We start from the raw sequence: 19109 nt of genomic DNA, 5'->3' as shown, positions 1-19109 counted from the left end.
AAAATCTGAAGAAATGTCAGTTGTGTCAAAAACATTTTAAAATCTAAGCACTGAAAATAAAAACGGCTAAGGCCTTTGATTTGTATTAATGCATAAATTAGGACCTTTAGACCAGTGCTTAATTTGTAATGAAAAATGTGTCAGGGCTCAGCAATTTTTCTTATTTTCATAACTGACGTGGCAAGTCCAGAAGTGCCAGGGCTATGAACTGCCAAGCCTACAGGTGCCAGGGCTCAGCCCTGGCAAGCTCTGGCACAAATTAAGCACTGCTTTAGATGCTTCCATAATGAAAGAAACTAATCCTTATGGCTATTTTTTTCTGATATACGTTTTGTGAACTCAGTGGGATGCATGAGGTGTACACTGATGCAGAAGGAGGTGTTAGCACCATTTTCAGATAGTACACTACAGCAGATATCTGAAATTAAATCCAGAAGTCCTCAGCTGGAAAGAATCTCTGCTATGCTGGGATTTTGAAGACTTTGCAGGAAGTAAGAAGGCAGTAATAGGGGACTCCCAAAGAATGTCCCCACTGGGGGGAAAAAAGCAAATATTTGTCTTTTTCCCCCTCATTTTCTTCAATTAAGCTATAACCCAGAATAATGTGTGCATTACTCAGCTATTGATGTGTGCCTCAGATGCACTGGGAGGCTCATGGCAAAGGATCTTCAACCACTTGGAGTAGCCAAGTAATGCACACTTTGGTGTGGCTTATTTTGATTGTGTAAAGTATGTTTATAACATTACAACAGACCAGTTGAAGCATTAATGGATATTAACAGAATTCTTTTTTTTTATCATTCTGCCTGAAAATAAATTACTTTATGGTAGGGCTGTCAAGCAATTAAAAAAATTAATCGCGCTGTGAAACCATAATAGAATAACAATACAAAGTGTATAGTGCTCAGTTTATATTTAATTTTGATTACAAGTATTTGCACTTTAAAAAAACAAAAGAAATAGTATTTTTCAATTCACCTAATACAAGCACTGTAGTTCAATCTCTTTATCATGAAAGTTGAACTTACAAATACAGAATTATGTACAAAAACTGCATTCAGAAATAAAACAAAGTAAAATTTTAGCGCCTACAAGTCCGCTCAGTCCTATTTCTTGTTCAGCCAATCACTAAGACAAACAAGTTTGTTTACATTTGCAGGAGATAATGCTGCCCGCTTCTTATTTACAATATCACCTGAAATTGAGAACAGGTGTTCTCATGGCACTGTTGTAGTCGGAATGCAAGATATTTACATGCCAGATGCGCTAAAAATTCATATGTCCCTTCATGCTTCAACCACCATTCCAGGGGACATGTGTCCATGCTGATGACTGGTTCTGCTCGGTAACAATCAAAAGCAGAGCGGACTGACATATGTTCATTTCATCATCTGAGTCAGGTGCCACCTGCAGAAAGTTGATTTTCTTTTTTGGTGGTTCAGGTTCTGTAGTTTCCACATCAGAGTGTTGCTCTTTTAAGACTTCTGAAAACATGCTCCACACCGTGTCCCTCTCAGATTCTTAAACCTTGGGTCAAGTTCTGTAGCTATCTTTAGAAATGTCACATTGGTACCTACTTTGCATTTTGTCAAATCTGCAGTGAAAGTGTTCTTAAAATGAACAACATACTGGGTCATCATCCAAGACTGCTATAACATGAAATATATGGCAGAATGTGGGTAAAACAGAGCAGGGGACATACGATTCTCCCTCCAAGGAGTTCAGTCACAAATTTAATTTACTCAATTTTTTAATGAGCGTCATCAGAATGGAAGCATGTCCTCTGGAATGATGGCCGAAGCATGAAAGGGCATACAAATGTTTAGCATATCTGATGCATAAAATAACTTGCAGAAGTGCCATTCTACAAAAGTGCCATGTAAATGCCTGTTCTCACTTTCAGATGACATTGTAAATAAGAAGCAGACAGCATTATCTCCTGTAAATGTAAACAAACTTGTTTGTCTGAGCGATTGGCTGAACAAGAAGTAGGACTGAGTGGACTGGCAGGCTCTAAAATTTTACATTGTTTTTATTTTTGAATGGAGTTATGTAACACAAAAATGTACATTTGTAAGTTGCACTTTCACAACAAAGATTTCACTATAGTACTTGTATGAGGTGAATTGAAAAATACTATTTCTTTTGTCATTTTTACAGTGCAAATATTTATAATAAAAAATAATATACACTTTGATTTCAGATACAACACAGAATACAACATAGATGAAAATGTAGAAAAACATCCAAAATATTTAATAAATTTCAGTTGGTATTCTGTTGTTTAACAGTGCAATTAAAACTGTGATTAATCATGATTAATTTTTTTAAATGTGATTAATTTTTTACTTAATCACATGAGTTAACTCCTATCAACAGCCCTACTTTATAGTTTTTTTGGTGGAAGTTGTAGAACTTATAAGAGGAAGAATAAAATTTACAATACGGTAGGTGGGTTTGAATTGAATTTTTAGAGGAGGAATTGATTAGATAACCGGTGTAATGTTAGTTCTTCTTTGAGACAGAAAGCAACCTAACAGAAGCTGGCTCCAAGACAGGAACAGGGCTGTTGTGAGGCAAGTTACATCACTTTTTAATGATGAGGTCTCAGCTGTGCACAATTGCAATTTGGCAGAAATGCCCAGCCAGAAAATCCAATCAATGTCTAAGGACCTAGCTGAATTAGAATTTAAGTTTAAGGAAGAAGGTATAAAATATTGCCCTGTAATTTTCTTTTTTTGCATTGGAAAAGCATAGAGAGAGCACTCTGTAGTTTACAAAAGTAAATGAACATCCAATTAAATATTTGTCACTTTAATATTACAGGACACAAATCAAACATGCTTTTTAACATACTGTGTGGTCCAAATCCTGAAGTGTTTGTTACTCAGGGCCAGATGATTCTCCTCTGCAGATATTGCCACATAGGGATAGGAAACTGCACATGGAAATCTCTCTGAAATCTTTGGATATCCTAAGATCTACCAAGGATATGTATACTAGGATCCCAGTGGTTCCACTACAGCTCTGTCCCCACTGTGGCTCTGCTCCCTGGCAGCACTGCCATGGGATTCTGGAAAGTTACTGCAGAGAGAATTCAGTTTCTCTAAAGAAATGTGTATTTCATTGAATCAAGAATCTAAATACACAAAGTCACATGCTAGTCTGATTCCAAACATAAGCAAGTTGCTGTTAATATATGGTGGAATGTTGTTCTTATTTTAACTAGCTGCATTATAACGTATGAACTTCCCTATAACTTGGCAGGTATTGATAATGAATGGAGGAAAACTCAGTGCATGCCACGCGAGGTGTGTGTAGATGTGGGGAAAGAGTTTGGAGCAACAACAAACACCTTCTTTAAACCCCCATGTGTATCCATCTACAGATGTGGAGGTTGCTGCAATAGTGAGGGGCTGCAATGTATGAATATCAGCACAAGTTACATCAGCAAAACGGTAGGTTCTTATTCCAGTTATATTGTGAGTTGTCTTTACATATCAGGTAAATGGATAGTTATGCATTTTAACGTATGGCTACATGGAAAAACATATCCCAGAATCTAATTTTATTTCAATTTATTATTCATTTGAACACACTGTTTCCAAAACTATGTTACCTTTATATACTGTGCAGCTAAGAATAATTAATGACATAAGGAGTGGGGAGAAACTATGTTAAAAGAAATTTAGGTTGCAAAGTCAAGCACTTGAAAGTTATGAAATGCCAGATTTGCAATTGCCCATGCAACCTTAATCCTACCTCCAGGTGTGTTCCACTATGCACTGTATGAGATAGGAGTGCTGTAGAAAAAATAGTATGTGATCATCTCAATACAGACTGTATCATACTGTACATGCAAGGGGGCAGAATTGAGACTGCATGGACACTTAACTTTCAGGTGCTTGACTTGCCAACTTAAATGACATTTGTTTAACATAGTTGGATTTTTACTGTAATTTCTAGGGTTTTTTAAAGGAAAAAAAGCTAAAATTAAATACTGTTATGTGCAACTATAACAATTACACATTCCATCATTGAGCAGCATAGTTAAGCAGCCTCCCAAATAGCCATTCACTATTGTCATCTTCTCAGATCAGCTGTCTGTGTTTTTCCTTTGATAGTCTCTCTCTCTCTCTCTCTCTCGGTGGGTGCTCTAAATGAGGATGATCTAATTTTAGTGTTAATATAATCTCCTTTATCACCTAGTTCCATTTTAGATGAAATACTGCACAACTGGAGCCCCAACACAGCAGAAGCAGCTGTATAGTGGCAGCTGATGCGAGTAGGATTCCTTAGCATGAAACTGCTTAGTGTACAGCCCAGCTAAGGAAAGGATTAGGGAAAGGGAGAGAAGAGTCAATGAGGAAAAGATAAATGTTCATAATCTTATCTCAGTCCCGAAAGCCTTTTTGCAAACATACTGGTTTGAAATTGTACATTCTACCAAGGATTTCCAATGCAGACTGTGAGCTACTCTAGCTTGCTAGACTGCCACACTGGGATGGTACAAGTCAAACAGTTTAAAAAAAGAAAACAACTGTTATTTCAAAGCCAGAGATCTTCCAGCTGGTTGAGAGATACAAATGATATATCTTCACACTGCTATAACTTCAGAAATGTGTGCTTCCATTTGTTAGTAGCTACTATCTCAAATATGTGTTTTTGCCAAGTCCTGCTTACCTGAATAAGAGATCGCCTAATGCGTATGTAGTTATAGTATATAGCTCAGATTTCCAAATTGAGGGCCAGATTCTCAGCTGCGGTACATAGGCACCAGTCCATTGATGTCAGTGGAGCAACATCAGTTTATGACATAATTTATGTTTCTGATACTGGTAGTGACCTCATTTTTCAAGATCTTAACAAAGTAGCCTTTTAAGAGGTGAAAAATGTCTTTGGGGGGGACTTGAAATGAACAGTTAAGGAAATATCAGAACTAAAGACAGAAGGCTCTTGGGGGGTGGACTCACCAGAACTAAATAAAGCCTTGCTTAAACAAAATAAAAATAGCACTGGTGGTGGTGGGGTTGGGTTTTGGGGGGTTTTTTGGTTACCTATTCTACAAAGCCAAGGAACTTATCATTTAGGTTCCTATCCTCCTCCAACTGAATGAAGTCATTAGCAAAATTCCTTAGACATGGTACATGTGACTTCCAGGACCAGCGAGTTTCAGAAGTCTTCTTTTTAAAGGAAGAGACCTTAATACAGCCTTATTTTTTTCGTTTTTGCTCACCTGAAAATGGTCATATTGAAGCCATGCAACAGTGGTTCAACATTGCTATATTACAATGAAATGAGCAAAGAGAACATCCGACAAAAGGCTATCGGATCTAAATTCAAAGGATGACACTGTAAAATTTCAGATGCCATTCACATTTTTTTCACTCCTCCTTCTCTTATATTTCCCAAATGAAATAAGAAAAATTGTTCTATTTGCTATACATTGTTTGATTTCCATAAAAGCCATCACACCAGTTGCCATAGTAGATCCCCATTGGTATTCCTGAGGATAAACTACCATTGCCACTCAGGAAAGCATGAAAAAACAGATGAGTCTTACATGTGAAATGAATTCCAGTGTTTAGGGCCAATAACTGGATACTGAAGATGAAAAGACAGCTAAAGATACACATACCCTTTCCTGATATCACTTTTCCCACAAAATTAATTGATGTAGTTGCCACAGGGAGATTAGGATGGGGAGATGGTCCACAAGACAATTTCTTTATTCAGATGTGGTCCACAACATTCAAATGTGTGAGAACCCCTGGACTAGGTAACTTAATACAGTAGACCTTTTCCTTCTCTAATTTCTGTCATTCAGTAACATCTTAAGTTTGGTGATGGTGGCTTGTCCAGTGAAGAAACTGACTTTTTATTAATTTACTCATTTTATAAAGTATTTATTTCCATAGCATCTGGGTGATGCAACAGCAATTAAATTGCTGTACTCCCTAGACTGAGACAGCAGAATCTGGTGGAAAAGCAACCAGTCCCCCAGTCTAAGCTGCCTACATCTCAGCCACAGTGTCCACAAAGGCACTTCTTCAAGGAAGATTGGGACTACTGACATCTTTCCCCATTTTGTGCCTTTGCTGGCAAGACCCGCAGTTCTCTGATCATTGAAGTGGAAGTGACCATAAAGTTCTAAATTGTTTAATTTCATGACTACAGTAATAATCTCGCAAGAGAAAACATTTCTCAAAATAGTTTGAAATACGTTTTTGAGGAACTATTCTCACAGGAAACATGCTACCAGCTTGAAGTTGCTTGCAATATTTGAGACTTACATTATGTTCAGATGCACAGTTTGGAGATGTATGCATCAGAGGAATGCTTGAGTCATTTATGAACTATGGGCCTGTTTTTCCCATGTATTTTTTTCTGTTTAGTCTGACAAAAATAATAATTTAGTAAGTAATGTTAATATTGGCTATTGTATCAATACAAAGTCAATAAGTTTTCTTTTGACATTTTGATAATGATAGTTTACAGTGTAAGATGATTTAAATTACAAAAGGTGGCATAATGAAAGCTAATATATTAACAGAAGTTAAATGCATCATTTGACTTGATTTTTTTCACTGTTATCAGTTTATATGTTACCCACAAAATTCAGTGTAATTTTTCAAAAGAGAGAGATATGACCTCAAGGCAATTTAGGTAATCATAAAGGAATGAACTATTTTTCACCAAATTATCAAATTACCATTTATTTTCCTCATTTGTAAATAGAAAGGGTGTTTTTTTTTTCTTTTTTTTTGAACCAAACAAACTTTTGTCCTCTTGCTGGAAAGCTTTCTAGCCAAATTCTGCTCTCAGTTAGACTGGAATACTTGGCCTGTACTTTAAGCCTATAGTGTCAATTTAGGAAGTGTACAGATCACAACTCACGGAAACGGAGAGTCAATTACTTGGCAGGAAAGCTGCCAGAATAAACCACAATCCATCAGAAAAACATAGTCCCGTTAATACAAATCGGGATACGGGGGGCAAACTACATAAATGCGGGTTTCAGAGTAACAGCCGTGTTAGTCTGTATTCGCAAAAAGAAAAGGAGTACTTGTGGCACCTATCATTATCATTTATCATTTCCCTCTTGCATGAAGCACCGCATTTATGTAAAAAGAAAAGGAGTACTTGTGGCACCTTAGAGACTAACCAATTTATTTGAGCATGAGCTTTCGTGAGCTACAGCTCACTTCATCAGATGTTACCATAAGCTATTACATAAGCAGGACAGTGGGGTGGGAGGAGGTATTGTTTCATATTCTCTGTGTATATATAAAGTCTGCTGCAGTTTCCACGGTATACATCTGATGAAGTGAGCTGTAGCTCACGAAAGCTCATGCTCAAATAAATTGGTTAGTCTCTAAGGTGCCACAAGTACTCCTTTTCTTTTTACATAAATGCGGTGCTTCATGCAAGAGGGAAATGATAAATTTACACAAAGCATCGCCTTAAGGTAAGGGCCTCAACTGTGATTGTATCAGAAATCACTGGTCACAATGTTAATTTGTACGTACCAGAAAGAATGGCATTATCTCAAGGTAGTTTGGATATAAATAGTTGACCAGACAGTGACTCAGAAATACAAGACTTAAGTAAAGATTGATGTGTGGAAAATATATTAATTGTTGCCTCTATTTGGATTTTGATAGCTTTTCTGGAGAGGCAGTTGGGGATTCTTTTTATTATTGTACTTTACCCTGCCCTACCTTGGCTGCACCTTCTCAAGAGGTGTAGGTACAGAATCTACTCCCTTGTTTTTAAGGATTTCAAAAACTATACAAATAGAGATAAAACCTGTGTTCCTTGAAAAGCATTTCTGTTACAATCACATCAGTGGTTATATAGGTTCATAGTCTTTCCCTTGTTCTCATCTAAAAGTTCTTTATTGTAATTTCAGACCTGCAAGAGTTAGGTATTATTAAAAATAGTGTGTCATTTGGTGACTCTGGACATGTGTGTTTTGTGGCTTGATGTTGTGCTTTTCATAGATCTCCAAATGCTTTACAAACGAGACCAGTGTCGTCATCCCAGGTTTACAGATGGGGAAACTGAGGCACAGAGCAGTGACATGACTTGTCCAAAATCACCAGGGCTATGTCTACACTGTAGCTGGGAGCGATCCTCCCAGCTTGGGTAGATAGACTCACGCTAGCAGGGCTTGATCTATTGTTAGCAGGGCTCAAGCTATCATGCTAAAAATAGCAGTGTGGACATCGCCTGATTCCCAAGATTAGAGAGCTCAAGCTGCAACATCACACTGCTATTTTTAGCATGCCAGCCTGTGTATGGGATGGGAGGCCCACATCTGCTGCAGTGTAGACATACCGTAGCAGGTCAATAGCAGAGCTGGGAATAGAAATTAGGTCTCCTGAATCCCAGTTCAGCGCTCTATCCACTAGGCCATACTATCTTAAATGATTGATTAAATGATGGTTTAAAAAGAGAAAAGTGTTTACATTTATTTATATCAGATACCTACTGGATCATGGACAGGATTTGAGAATTCTGGAGGGTAAAACTTTTGAGTATATAGTAAAGTTTACTTTCATGTGTAAATTTATAATTTGGTTAAGTTTCTTCAGAGTCTTTTTGTACGGGATCATTCAGCCACACCTTGGTTTTGAACTTGTTTGAGCTTTTAAATTAAATTGAACCATCCTTTTTAGGAAATGATGGGCAATATTCTTATGTTTGTATCTTTTAAAATTATAGGCCAAATTATGGCTTCTCCAGTGTAAATGTTCAGGAAAGGAGAAAGTGCAAGAATCCTCTTTCCAGCTGTAAAACGCACAGAGGAATCTGCCATCATTTGACTGCTTGCACTCCAGGAGTGAAAGGGTTAGGTGAAGGCAGGCCAGTGCTGCCAGTTTTGGCTGTGAGGATTGCTTTTGGGTTATGGCATAGAATACACGTTACTGATTATGCTTGAGGTAAATATACTTGCTATTTAAATTAGAGCTATCTCCAAATTCTTTGAAAGAAATCTCTGATCTGTTTATCTGGCTGTTATGCTTTGGAAATAAAGTGTAGTTTGACATATTGAACTATTCTATTTACCTTCTTTACATATGTAAATAAGATAACAGAAGTTAAAGATGGAAGAGACTATCAGCTCTATCCATTGCCATTGCAGGGTATAGCAGATGTATCAAATATTAAACTTATTCTTCACTTGATCTCAATCAAAAAGACCAATGTCTAGAGAACACCTACCATTCACAGGAGGTGATTTCAATCAGTTGACTATGCACCGCTATGATAATATATTATTTACCTGTAGGCTATAAAATAAGCATATGAGAATAAAATATAATGAAAGACAAACATTGAAAATTAAGCCAGATATTTTTTATCCAGATGTACATAAAGTACCAGCCTATCAAAAATACCAGAATAAATAATATGTGGTACCATCTATTAACTTTAAAGTGCTTTTATACATATGCTTTGATCCCAGATATTAAATATTACAAAAATGGAGACGTATGGAAAATGGATAATATTATGAAATATTTCAGGTTTCAGAGTAACAGCCGTGTTAGTCTGTATTCGCAAAAAGAAAAGGAGTACTTGTGGCACCTTAGAGACTAACCAAGACCCAGTTGGCATACACCTACAGTAAATGTGAGGCGTGGCGAGGGGAGCTAAAAGGAGGAGAACTTAATGCAGTTCAGGGCTGACCAGGAAGGAGAACAGAGGCAGCTACTCTTGATGGGAGAGGAGCCTGATTGCAGCCCAGAGCGTGAGCTAGCTTGCCAGCCGGGTATGCCCCTGCCAGAAGGGACAGCCAGGCCCAGGGGGAGCAGCTGAACATGTAGTGTTTTGAGACAAGCCCTGAATAGAAGAAGGGGTCCCACCAAAAGCTTGTTGGATTGATCCTGTTTTGAGTTGTGTTTTTTTTGGTTCCTGATTTGCTTTGGATTTTAACGTCCTGTAAAGGGTAGGACTGAAGTGTTCTTTGGCCACTACCTCAGACCTCCCACAGATAGCAATGTACTGACAGAAACCTGTACCTAGGGGTGGCAACCCTGGCACAGCCAGATATAGATCTTTTTCCTTTATCTGGTAGAGTCCTGGATTAAATGAATCAATGATCTGCTCTGGTGTGACAGTTCCTATGTTTCACTCTTTTGTTTGTTAATATATTTTCAAGTATTTGGCTAGATTTTTGTTGATTTTGTACTCTTCCACCAGTTCATTTTGCAATAATGGTTGTAAAAACAAGGGACAGTGAGGGTTTACTATAAACTACATTTGTACAAATCTTAATGGTAAATTCCTGTAAATATAACTATAAATATTCAGCATTTGTCTGGCACTTTTGAAAGCTTTCCATAATGATAATGAAATAATTTATCAATGGCTAATTCTGCTGATTTCCTAGAAATCTTAATATTGTCAGCCAGATAATATTTTGTACCCAGCTTTGTTTCCCATTTAAAAAATTAAGAGGCCTGGTGCTGAAACATTAGGATTTTATTTTTAAAAGGTAAAAAATTAAGTTATGACACACTATACCTGCTAAGTAAAATTAAGTTATGACCAGAGGTTAAAGTAAGCCAGTATGCCCTGGTACGGCGTACCAGCAAGACCCATACTGCGCCTGGCTTTCCTGGACGGCAATTTAAAGCCCTGGGATAGCAGCAGCAGGGCTCCAGTGGGGATTTAAAGGGCCGGAGCAGTAGCGGCTGCCAGAGCCCCGAGCCCTTTAAATCCCTGCCTGAGCCCTGCTGCCCGAGCCCTGGGGTAGTGGCGGTGGGGCTCCGGCGGGCATTTAAAGGGCCCCGGAGCTCCAGCCGCTGCTACCGCCCAGGCCCTTTAAATCCCCGCTGGAGCCCTGCTGCCGAAGCCCTGGGGTAGTGGCGGCGGGGCTCCGGAGGGGATTTATAGGGTCGGGGTGGTAGCGGTGGCTGGAGCCCCGGGGCCCTTTAAATTCCCGACGAAGCCCGGCTGCCGCTTCCCTAGGGCTCGGGCAGCAGGGCTCCGGCGGGGATTTAAAGGGCTCAGAGCTCCAGCAGACGCTACCACAGAGGAGCCCCAGGCCCTTTAAAGCTCTGCCAGAGCCCAGAGCTCCAGGGTAGAGGTGGCAGCCGGGAGCCCCCAGGGCTCCTCAGTGATTTAAAGGGCCCAGGGCTCCACTGCGGTAGCAGCAGCTGGAGCCCTGGGCCTTTTAAATCGCCCCCAAGCTCCGGGGCTCCCAGCCGCCACTACCACAGCTGGAGCCCCAAGCCCTTTAAATCAAGATTTAAAGGGCCCAGGGATTTAAGGCCCTGCCTCTTCCGGTTCAGGCCTCACCTCTTCCAGTTGAGGCCATGCCCCCTATTCAGGACTCCGGCATACTGGTAAGTCCTTTAACTTACTTTCACCCCTGGTTATGACACACTATAAATGCTATCTTACACTCATAATTGCTTTGTAGTGGTGTGCAGTAGGTATCTGGACCGAAAAAGCCAATTTTGATAAGGGATTACCAGCCAATCTGTTTGATTTCACCCAAAAATAATTAACATATTATAAATTACAAAGACGAATGTGTATGGTTACTCATGAAAAGCTAGTTTATAGAAATCTTCTTATAAATATTTAGACAATAAAGTTCAACAAAGTGCACATTATAATAATGTGTCTGCTAACAAAGCCTTCTTTTCAAAGTAAAACTTCATGCACTTAGCATACCAAGAAAGTCAGCTATCTGATAATGAATGCTTCAAAGTACTATATCTAGCTGCTATTATTAACCGTTTTATCTAAATGCTTTGAGAACTAAATTATAAAAATAACACTTACTGTCTGAAGCATGCATGATAGGAAAATGCAGCCAGAAGAACAAACATGATTTTGGAGGTGAAACACATTTATTAGTATTTATTAGTAGTTTTACAAAACAGCAAGTTACATTTTATTCTGATTAAACCAAATTTGTTTATTGTGCATGATCTCTAGCTCGGAGCAGAAAAAATGCTTGTCTCTATCAGCATCTGGGCTGGAAAATGAGCAAACTTCTACCTTAAATATACACTGAAAAGAGAAAATAAATTTGAAAATAATGGTCAATCATGGAGACCTTCATTAGGAACTTTAAAGAAAAAATACATACTTCTAGTTAACAGATGGAACTAAACTCTGAACTCACTTATACTATGCAATTCCCCCAAGTGCAAAGGAATTGAGGCAAAATTTGGACTGTTTTCAATGTTATAAGCAGGGTTTGGATTTTACTCGGATTAGAGACCTTGCTATTTTTCCATTCTCCAGGACTCTCCTAAGGCATCAGCAATGAGGAAATTATTTCATTTAGGATAAAGCTGTACATGAATTTCATTAAGATACAGTATATGTGGGGCTGGTAGCAATACCTATTATAATAACTTTGCCAAGATTCATACAAGGAGCTTGTGGGTGGGGACTGGGACTGAAGGCTGATTATGAGGAGGGAAACTGGGACTGACTGGGCAAGTAGACTGGGCCTGAGAGCTGGGGAGGAACACAATAGAGACTGAGAGTCTGTAGGAGTGGGGAGACTGGGACTGGCTGGTCAGGGAGGGGAGGCAGATCTGATGAGGAATCCAAGTGAGGGGGACCAACCCTGGGACTGGCTGGGCAAAGAGATTGGTTGCAGGGGATGGGACAGAAGAGTCTTCCCACTAGGTTATATTCCCATCCAGAGCCTGGAATGGAATCCTAAGGGAACCTGTTGCCTGCAGAGCCCTATTATATTAAATTTGGTCTTGATGTGGGGGTGGAGGGTGGATTTGACCTTATGTGAATAAAATAAAAGTAACCGTGAGCTAAACAAGACAGTTCAGACAGTCTATCAGCTGCCTGACCTCTGGGCAGTCCCAGGGGTAATTTCATGTCCCTGAGATAGCCAGCAGTGGTTCCAGAAAAGAAGCCAGCCAATGAACTAGCCATAAATATGTGCTGCATTTCTGCTTGGAAAATCCAAACTAGAGATTGATAGCTGGCTATTACAGCTTCCAAACATGCCCCATAGTGGCCACAGATGTTGGGTTCATTGCTGGATCAGATGGAAAGTAAGGACTAACAGGAAATGAATTAAAGATGCAAACAAAAGAGAGGAGACATTACTAAGAGTCAAACCTTGTTTAATTGAATTGATTCATAGAGAGAACAATGTGAGACCAAATCCTGCTTCCACTTCAGCTCCATTGATTTCATTGGTGCTGCTCCTGCATAGCTGAGAGCAGAATTTGGACCCTGATCTATTTTAAATTTTCAAAGATTAATACACAAAATAATTATTGGATTAAACACACAATTTCCAGTACAGGTTGAACCTCTCTAATCCGGCACTCCCTGGTCCAGCAACATCCATGGTCCAGCATAGGCTCCAACTCCGTGGGTGCTCTGGGGTAGGCGCTCTGGGGTTGGAGCACCCTTAGGGAAAAATTAGTGGGAGCGGAGCATCCACTGGTGCTAAGCTCCCCTCTCTACCCTCCTCTCCCCGCACCTCTCGCGCGCCAGCAACCCCACGCTTACCATCTCCTCCTTCTCCCTCCCAGCACTTCCAGAGCTCCGCGAATAGCTGATTCGCGGCGTTCAAGCTCTGGGAGGAAGTGGGAGGACCTGGGGCTGGCAGCTGGAGGGCCACGCTGGCTGCAAAGCCCGGGGGTGCTGCAGCGCACACACCCCCCCGCACCTCTACTTCCTGTACCTATGGAGACCCACTGGCACTCTGCATTGACCTCCTGTGGTTCGGCGAATTCTTTGGTTCGGCACCAGTCGGGTCCCGAGGGTGCTGGACTAGAGAGGTTCAACCTGTAGTAATACAGCTCTACCCCGATATAATGCTGTCCTTGGGAGCCAAAAAATCTTACCGTGTTATAGGTGAAACCATGTTATACCGAGCTTGCTTTGATCCACTGGAGTGCCCCCCCCAGCACTGCTTTACCACATTATATCTGAATTCATGTTATATCGGAGTAGAGGTGTATTTCCTATAGAAGTAGGTTATGCTTCAGGAATTTGATTATAATGAAGTGGTTGAACAACACTCTTCTAGAAAAAGAAATAAGTACAAATATGAACTCTTCCTGTACGATTCAGAGCTCTTAGTAGCCTATTCTGACACAAATAGAGAGAAGACAAAATATCTTCAGTAAGGCAGATGACAGTATCACTTCCAGTCAGGAGAATTGGTGTTTTGTGTTTGGTTTTTTTACAGCCTGTGCCATTTAACAAAAACAAGAAATTTAATAACTAATATAATAGTTATTTAGACATTTAATAACTAATATAATAAGTCTGTGACATAGATTAGTGTACTGTGTCATTTTGATTTTGCCTGTGCATAGCATCTGCTTGTGGATAATATGAAATACTCCACTAAATTCTGTTTAGTTAATAGCAGTATACGTTCGAGATAGTTCACAGAAGTCAAAGGAGTTAGTCTAGTTTTATGCTGGTGTAACTGAGGCCTTGTTTACATGTTAAAATGGAACTATTAATGACCACAGTTAACATTTGCTGCTGAACTGGTGCTAAACATGGTTTAAATGTAGACAAAGACAAACTGTATTTATCTCCATTTCAGCTAAACGTTGTTAAACCCTACTTTTAGATGTTTGCTGAGATTTGTTTTTTTCCAGAGTGGTTAGGCTATTCCAGCAGCATAAATAGGGCAGAAGTAGCTCCTGGGGAATAATTGAGACAGAGAGGACTTCTTCAGGTGGCCTCGTGCTGCAAGAATAGTTCTATACTGCCTCCCTCGCAATCCGGAGTCTAGTCTTGTTACCCAGGGTTTTCAGAACCTTTGCTTTTTGAAAGCCAATTATGTGGTGTTTTGTTTTATTAATTTAGGGTGGCTGAATGCACATAATATGATTGCAATTAGCTTGATTCTGTTCTGGGGTATACACACCCCAGGGCAATAGTCTAACTTACATTATGGGTCAAAGTGGCAGCCAGATGGCCTAAGAATACAGGAGGCATAAAAATGTGTTGAAGCCACCTTTGTCCCCCATCCCTGTTCCTGTATGGCTGCAGCCAAGAACTGGTCTCAGATATCAGATATTAAATAGTGTTCAGATAATTGGTTTTTTCAGTTCCTCCTGTAGTACTGGGCTTGGGGGGGGGGGGTGTGCATGTTCATATATGAGAATTGGGAAAACAGAAGAATGCCTGTGTGATGGTAATTTAAAATGAAGTAAACCCCCTCTGTCTTATTCCAAAAGTTCACGTGTATAGGAAAGTCAATATGATAAGCCTGTTTTCACATCTGTAAATCTTTTTGTTGTCCTTATTTTCAACCTGGCCTCTGTTTTTGTGTGCACAACTTGGTATACACAAGTGATAGAATTTGCATAAAACCCACTGGGTTTCGTGTGTGAATTATATCACAGACACAAAGAGGAGCTAGTACTTATGTATATGTATGTGCATAGGTCTTCTGATGTGGCTGTGTGTGCACAAATGAAAGCCACTTTTGCAAATTTGGTCCTTTGTGTCTATTAAACTAAAGCAAGCAAACTGTAATGAAAACCAAGCATGAACTATCTTCCAGCTAGATGGAACATGTAGTGTATTGTCGCAAAAACAAATACCACGGTCTGCGGTTGGTGAATGTCTTTTAAACAAATAAATAGGCACTTAGAACGATAGCCATTTAAAAATGAGATTAGTTAAAAAACCTACATCTCTGCTTTATTTGTGTACTTACAATTACTTTTAACATGCTTTTTTTGGATGTGACACACTGGTAAGAATGTGTGTAGTCATGAATTTGACAGTGCTGCTATAATAGGCAGGATAAGGAAGGGGCCAGCAGTGGATCGTAAGGCAAAGGGGATTATAAATCTAATAAAAAGTTGATAAGAAGCCTCCTTTTAGGGGTCTGTGCTGAACTCTTAGTGAAGACCCAGGAGGTCTCTCTGGTGATAGCTATGCTTGAGAGAGGCAGACAGCAGTTTAGAATTCATTTTAATAGCACAAATCTTTAAACTAAAAGTGGACTTGTCCTTTGACTTGACCTGTTTTGCTAATCCCTGTGCGAACCAAATCTTACAGAGTTATTTTTTCCAACTGAAGCAAGAGTCTAAATGTTAATACAGTTTGGCTAGAAGTTTGCACTGAATTAGATGACATCATTCTTCCCATGGCAGCTCCCTAGCTAGATGACCATTTCATCAGGTTGGACAATCAGTGAATCTGCTTTCTGATTATTTATTTTTAATCCACAACAGTAGACAAATCTATTTACAATCTTTAGACACTCTGTTGCAAATGATCACTTAAAAATATTCACGGTAATTTAATACTCCCAGAAGTTGCTGGACTCACAGGACGGTAGAATAAAAGCCCCTCCGGTTGTTAACAGAAAAGGTGCAGCACAGGCGCTGGTCATTCAGACTTCTCTATTAGAAAAAAAGGAATCCCTTTGCCCATTCAGTCCTTGGTTTCTGACGAGTCTGCTGACAAAAGGCCCCATTACTGCCAAATATCTTTAAAGGGGCACCGTCATCAAAATTTGGACAAAATTCACATTGTAAAAACTAACTTCCATGAAACCGGAGATTACTAGTAGTATTTCTACAATGTTTTAAATCATTAACAAATAAACATCACCTTGAAGTGTTTGAAACATGAACACTGCAGCACTAACAACCTGAAAGTAAAACTGAATATACATAAAGGATAACTGACATTACTGCATTTCACTAGCCAATCTAAGAGAAATTCAGGAAGTAAATAAAGAACCGAAATAAGAAGTAAATTGAATTTTTAAAATTCTTAACTTTAAGGGTCGCATTGTTACTATAATTAATGACTGTGTTTATTTATAACAGATGTTTTAAGTTGAAAATGTCTAATACATGGTAGAAATCTGAATTTTGCTTTTCTTATTAATTTAATAAAACAGTGCATTTCTAGATTTACTGTAGACTGTTATTTTATAACATTAGTGAAGATAATTGGTTGTTTTATATACTGCAGCTTTACTCTCATTTTACATTGGTGCTACTCCAAAGTATGTAACAATCCAATGGAGTTACTCCAGCATAAAACATAAAAACTGTAGAATCAAGCCCACTTAATTTAGGAGCAGAACCAGACCATGGGCCTATCTTGTGCTTGGAACTATTTGATTAATTTTCCCTATTCTGCATATGTCTTATGTGTTTTGAAACTTTAAAATAAAACCTGTAAATTTTAAGCGGTAACTATATTTCACACTGCTTGTACGTAAGGGGTATAAAACAGTTTAACATACAAGATCATAGGGTTAGCAAGTATATTCCAGCTCAGCGCTAATTCATTGTTACATTGCACAATCCCATCAGTGGAAACTATTGGAGTTTAAAAACTAAGGGTCAAATTTTAATAGATATTTAGGTTCCTTAAGGTGCAGATAGGGCCCAACTGGGATTTGCAAAAGCACCTAACTTCCATCAAAATCAATGGGAATTAGGCACCTAGATGGGATTTAAAATCCCAGTAAGTGCCTATTCTTCACTTCAGACGCCTAAACACCTTTACGTATCTGGCCTGAATATACTTGTGTCAGGAGATTTCCATGAACTGAGTCTCACAGCAAGAGTCTTTATTGTTAAAATGACTTCTCCTGATTTTATTCTGCATCCAGAGGAAAAGTCTTGTATTAAGTACTTGAAATGATTTTCCCTTCTTTCCTGTTATTCATCCCAACCTCACTCATTCCACCTTGTATCATTTTTAAGAGTCTTGCTCAGTATTGTTGCTTGTTTTACAGAAAAACAGAAATGTTTTGTGTCCAAGTGGGACATCAGATATTATTGTCCAGTATTACTATAATCACAATAACAAATACAAATAACAGAGATGGGACTTTAAAGGTTACCATAAAACTGATCCAAAGTGAACAACACTACCAAAAAAAATCACGCTGCAGTACACAATAAAGATGCTCCCTTCACACAGAAGTGTTTTGACCGAAATCCAGTATTACTGTTTTACACATCTTTGTAATTGCATAACCAATATACCACGTTGTAAAAGTGCCATTTTTTAAACTATTCTTAAGACACGACCTTTTGATGAGAATTGTACCTTGCAAATATTAATTTTTGGATTTAAAAATACCAGCAAGTCTGCAAGTCATTTTCCCTCGAACAATGTGTCCTTTATGCACTCTCTGCTTTTTAACTCTTTCCTTACCTCCCAAATACTCTAGTATGCAAATAAATAGAGACATGTGAAAGACTTTGTAATGCAGGAAAAAATGCTATTTTAATGGAAAGTATAATTACCTAATTGTTATACTCATCAGATGCATAATGGTAATTTATTAAGTCGTTAATACTGAATAGTGATGGAGAACGAGAATCAAGATTTAAGCTCATTTACATTTCATTTTGTACACACAGTTTTTCTTTTCAAGTATACTCTGATTTAAAAGTGGTTCTTTTCTCTTTTCCCTTTCTGTAGTTATTCGAGATTACCGTGCCGCTGTCTCATGGCCCTAAACCTGTAACAGTAAGTTTTGCTAATCATACGTCCTGCCGATGCATGTCTAAGCTGGATGTTTACAGACAAGTTCATTCAATCATTAGACGCTCCTTGCCAGCCACGCAACCACAGTAAGTATATGAGTTGCATATTTCCTTATGCCTTATCATAAAGCCTGTACAATAGGTTACTATTTGTTGTGGTAATTCAGGCAATAGAACTTGGTTAATTGTGAATAGTAATATGCATTTCCCTCAAGAACAGCTTTAGGAAATAGACTAATAAGGAAAATATATCGTTCTTCATTGTTTTACATGGGAGGAGTCCTATTAGTGGTGTTAGCAGAGTACATTTAAGCAGTGATGTAATCTAGGGGGCTGAACTCACTGTCACTAAAATCAAAGGGCGTTTTGCCATTGACGTCCATGGGAGGAGGATTGCAATGCAGTGTTGTAGTGCAGCTTTTGATTTTTAAATAAAACTAGTCTATAAAATGACTATATATGATCAAATCATAAAGTACCACACAGTTAGGGTTATGACTAGTCCCTAAGCAGCCAAATCATGGACTTGCTTATTCATTTTAATAATCATTATAATTTTCTTTAAAAGCATCAAGCTGCAAAAGCAGTCAGGTTGCCGAACAACAG

General features: G+C 38.8%; 1 protein-coding gene across 3 annotated transcripts in view; it reads left to right on the top strand.

Moving 5' to 3' along the window:
- The window catches only part of VEGFC (vascular endothelial growth factor C), a 140124-nt gene that overhangs the window by 105596 nt on the left and 15419 nt on the right, over positions 1-19109 (top strand). For all 3 annotated transcript variants that reach the window (XM_077815495.1, XM_077815497.1, XM_077815496.1), the window contains exons 3-4: positions 3268-3458; positions 18439-18590. In XM_077815495.1, the coding sequence (XP_077671621.1) occupies positions 3268-3458; positions 18439-18590 (343 nt within the window). The remainder of the gene's footprint in view (positions 1-3267; positions 3459-18438; positions 18591-19109) is intronic.

This window comes from Eretmochelys imbricata, chromosome 4 (genome assembly GCF_965152235.1).
Source record: "Eretmochelys imbricata isolate rEreImb1 chromosome 4, rEreImb1.hap1, whole genome shotgun sequence".
NCBI classification, from domain to species: Eukaryota; Metazoa; Chordata; order Testudines; family Cheloniidae; genus Eretmochelys; species Eretmochelys imbricata.
Note: the sequence above shows the minus strand (reverse complement) of the source record. Positions and strands in the feature narration are given on the sequence as shown.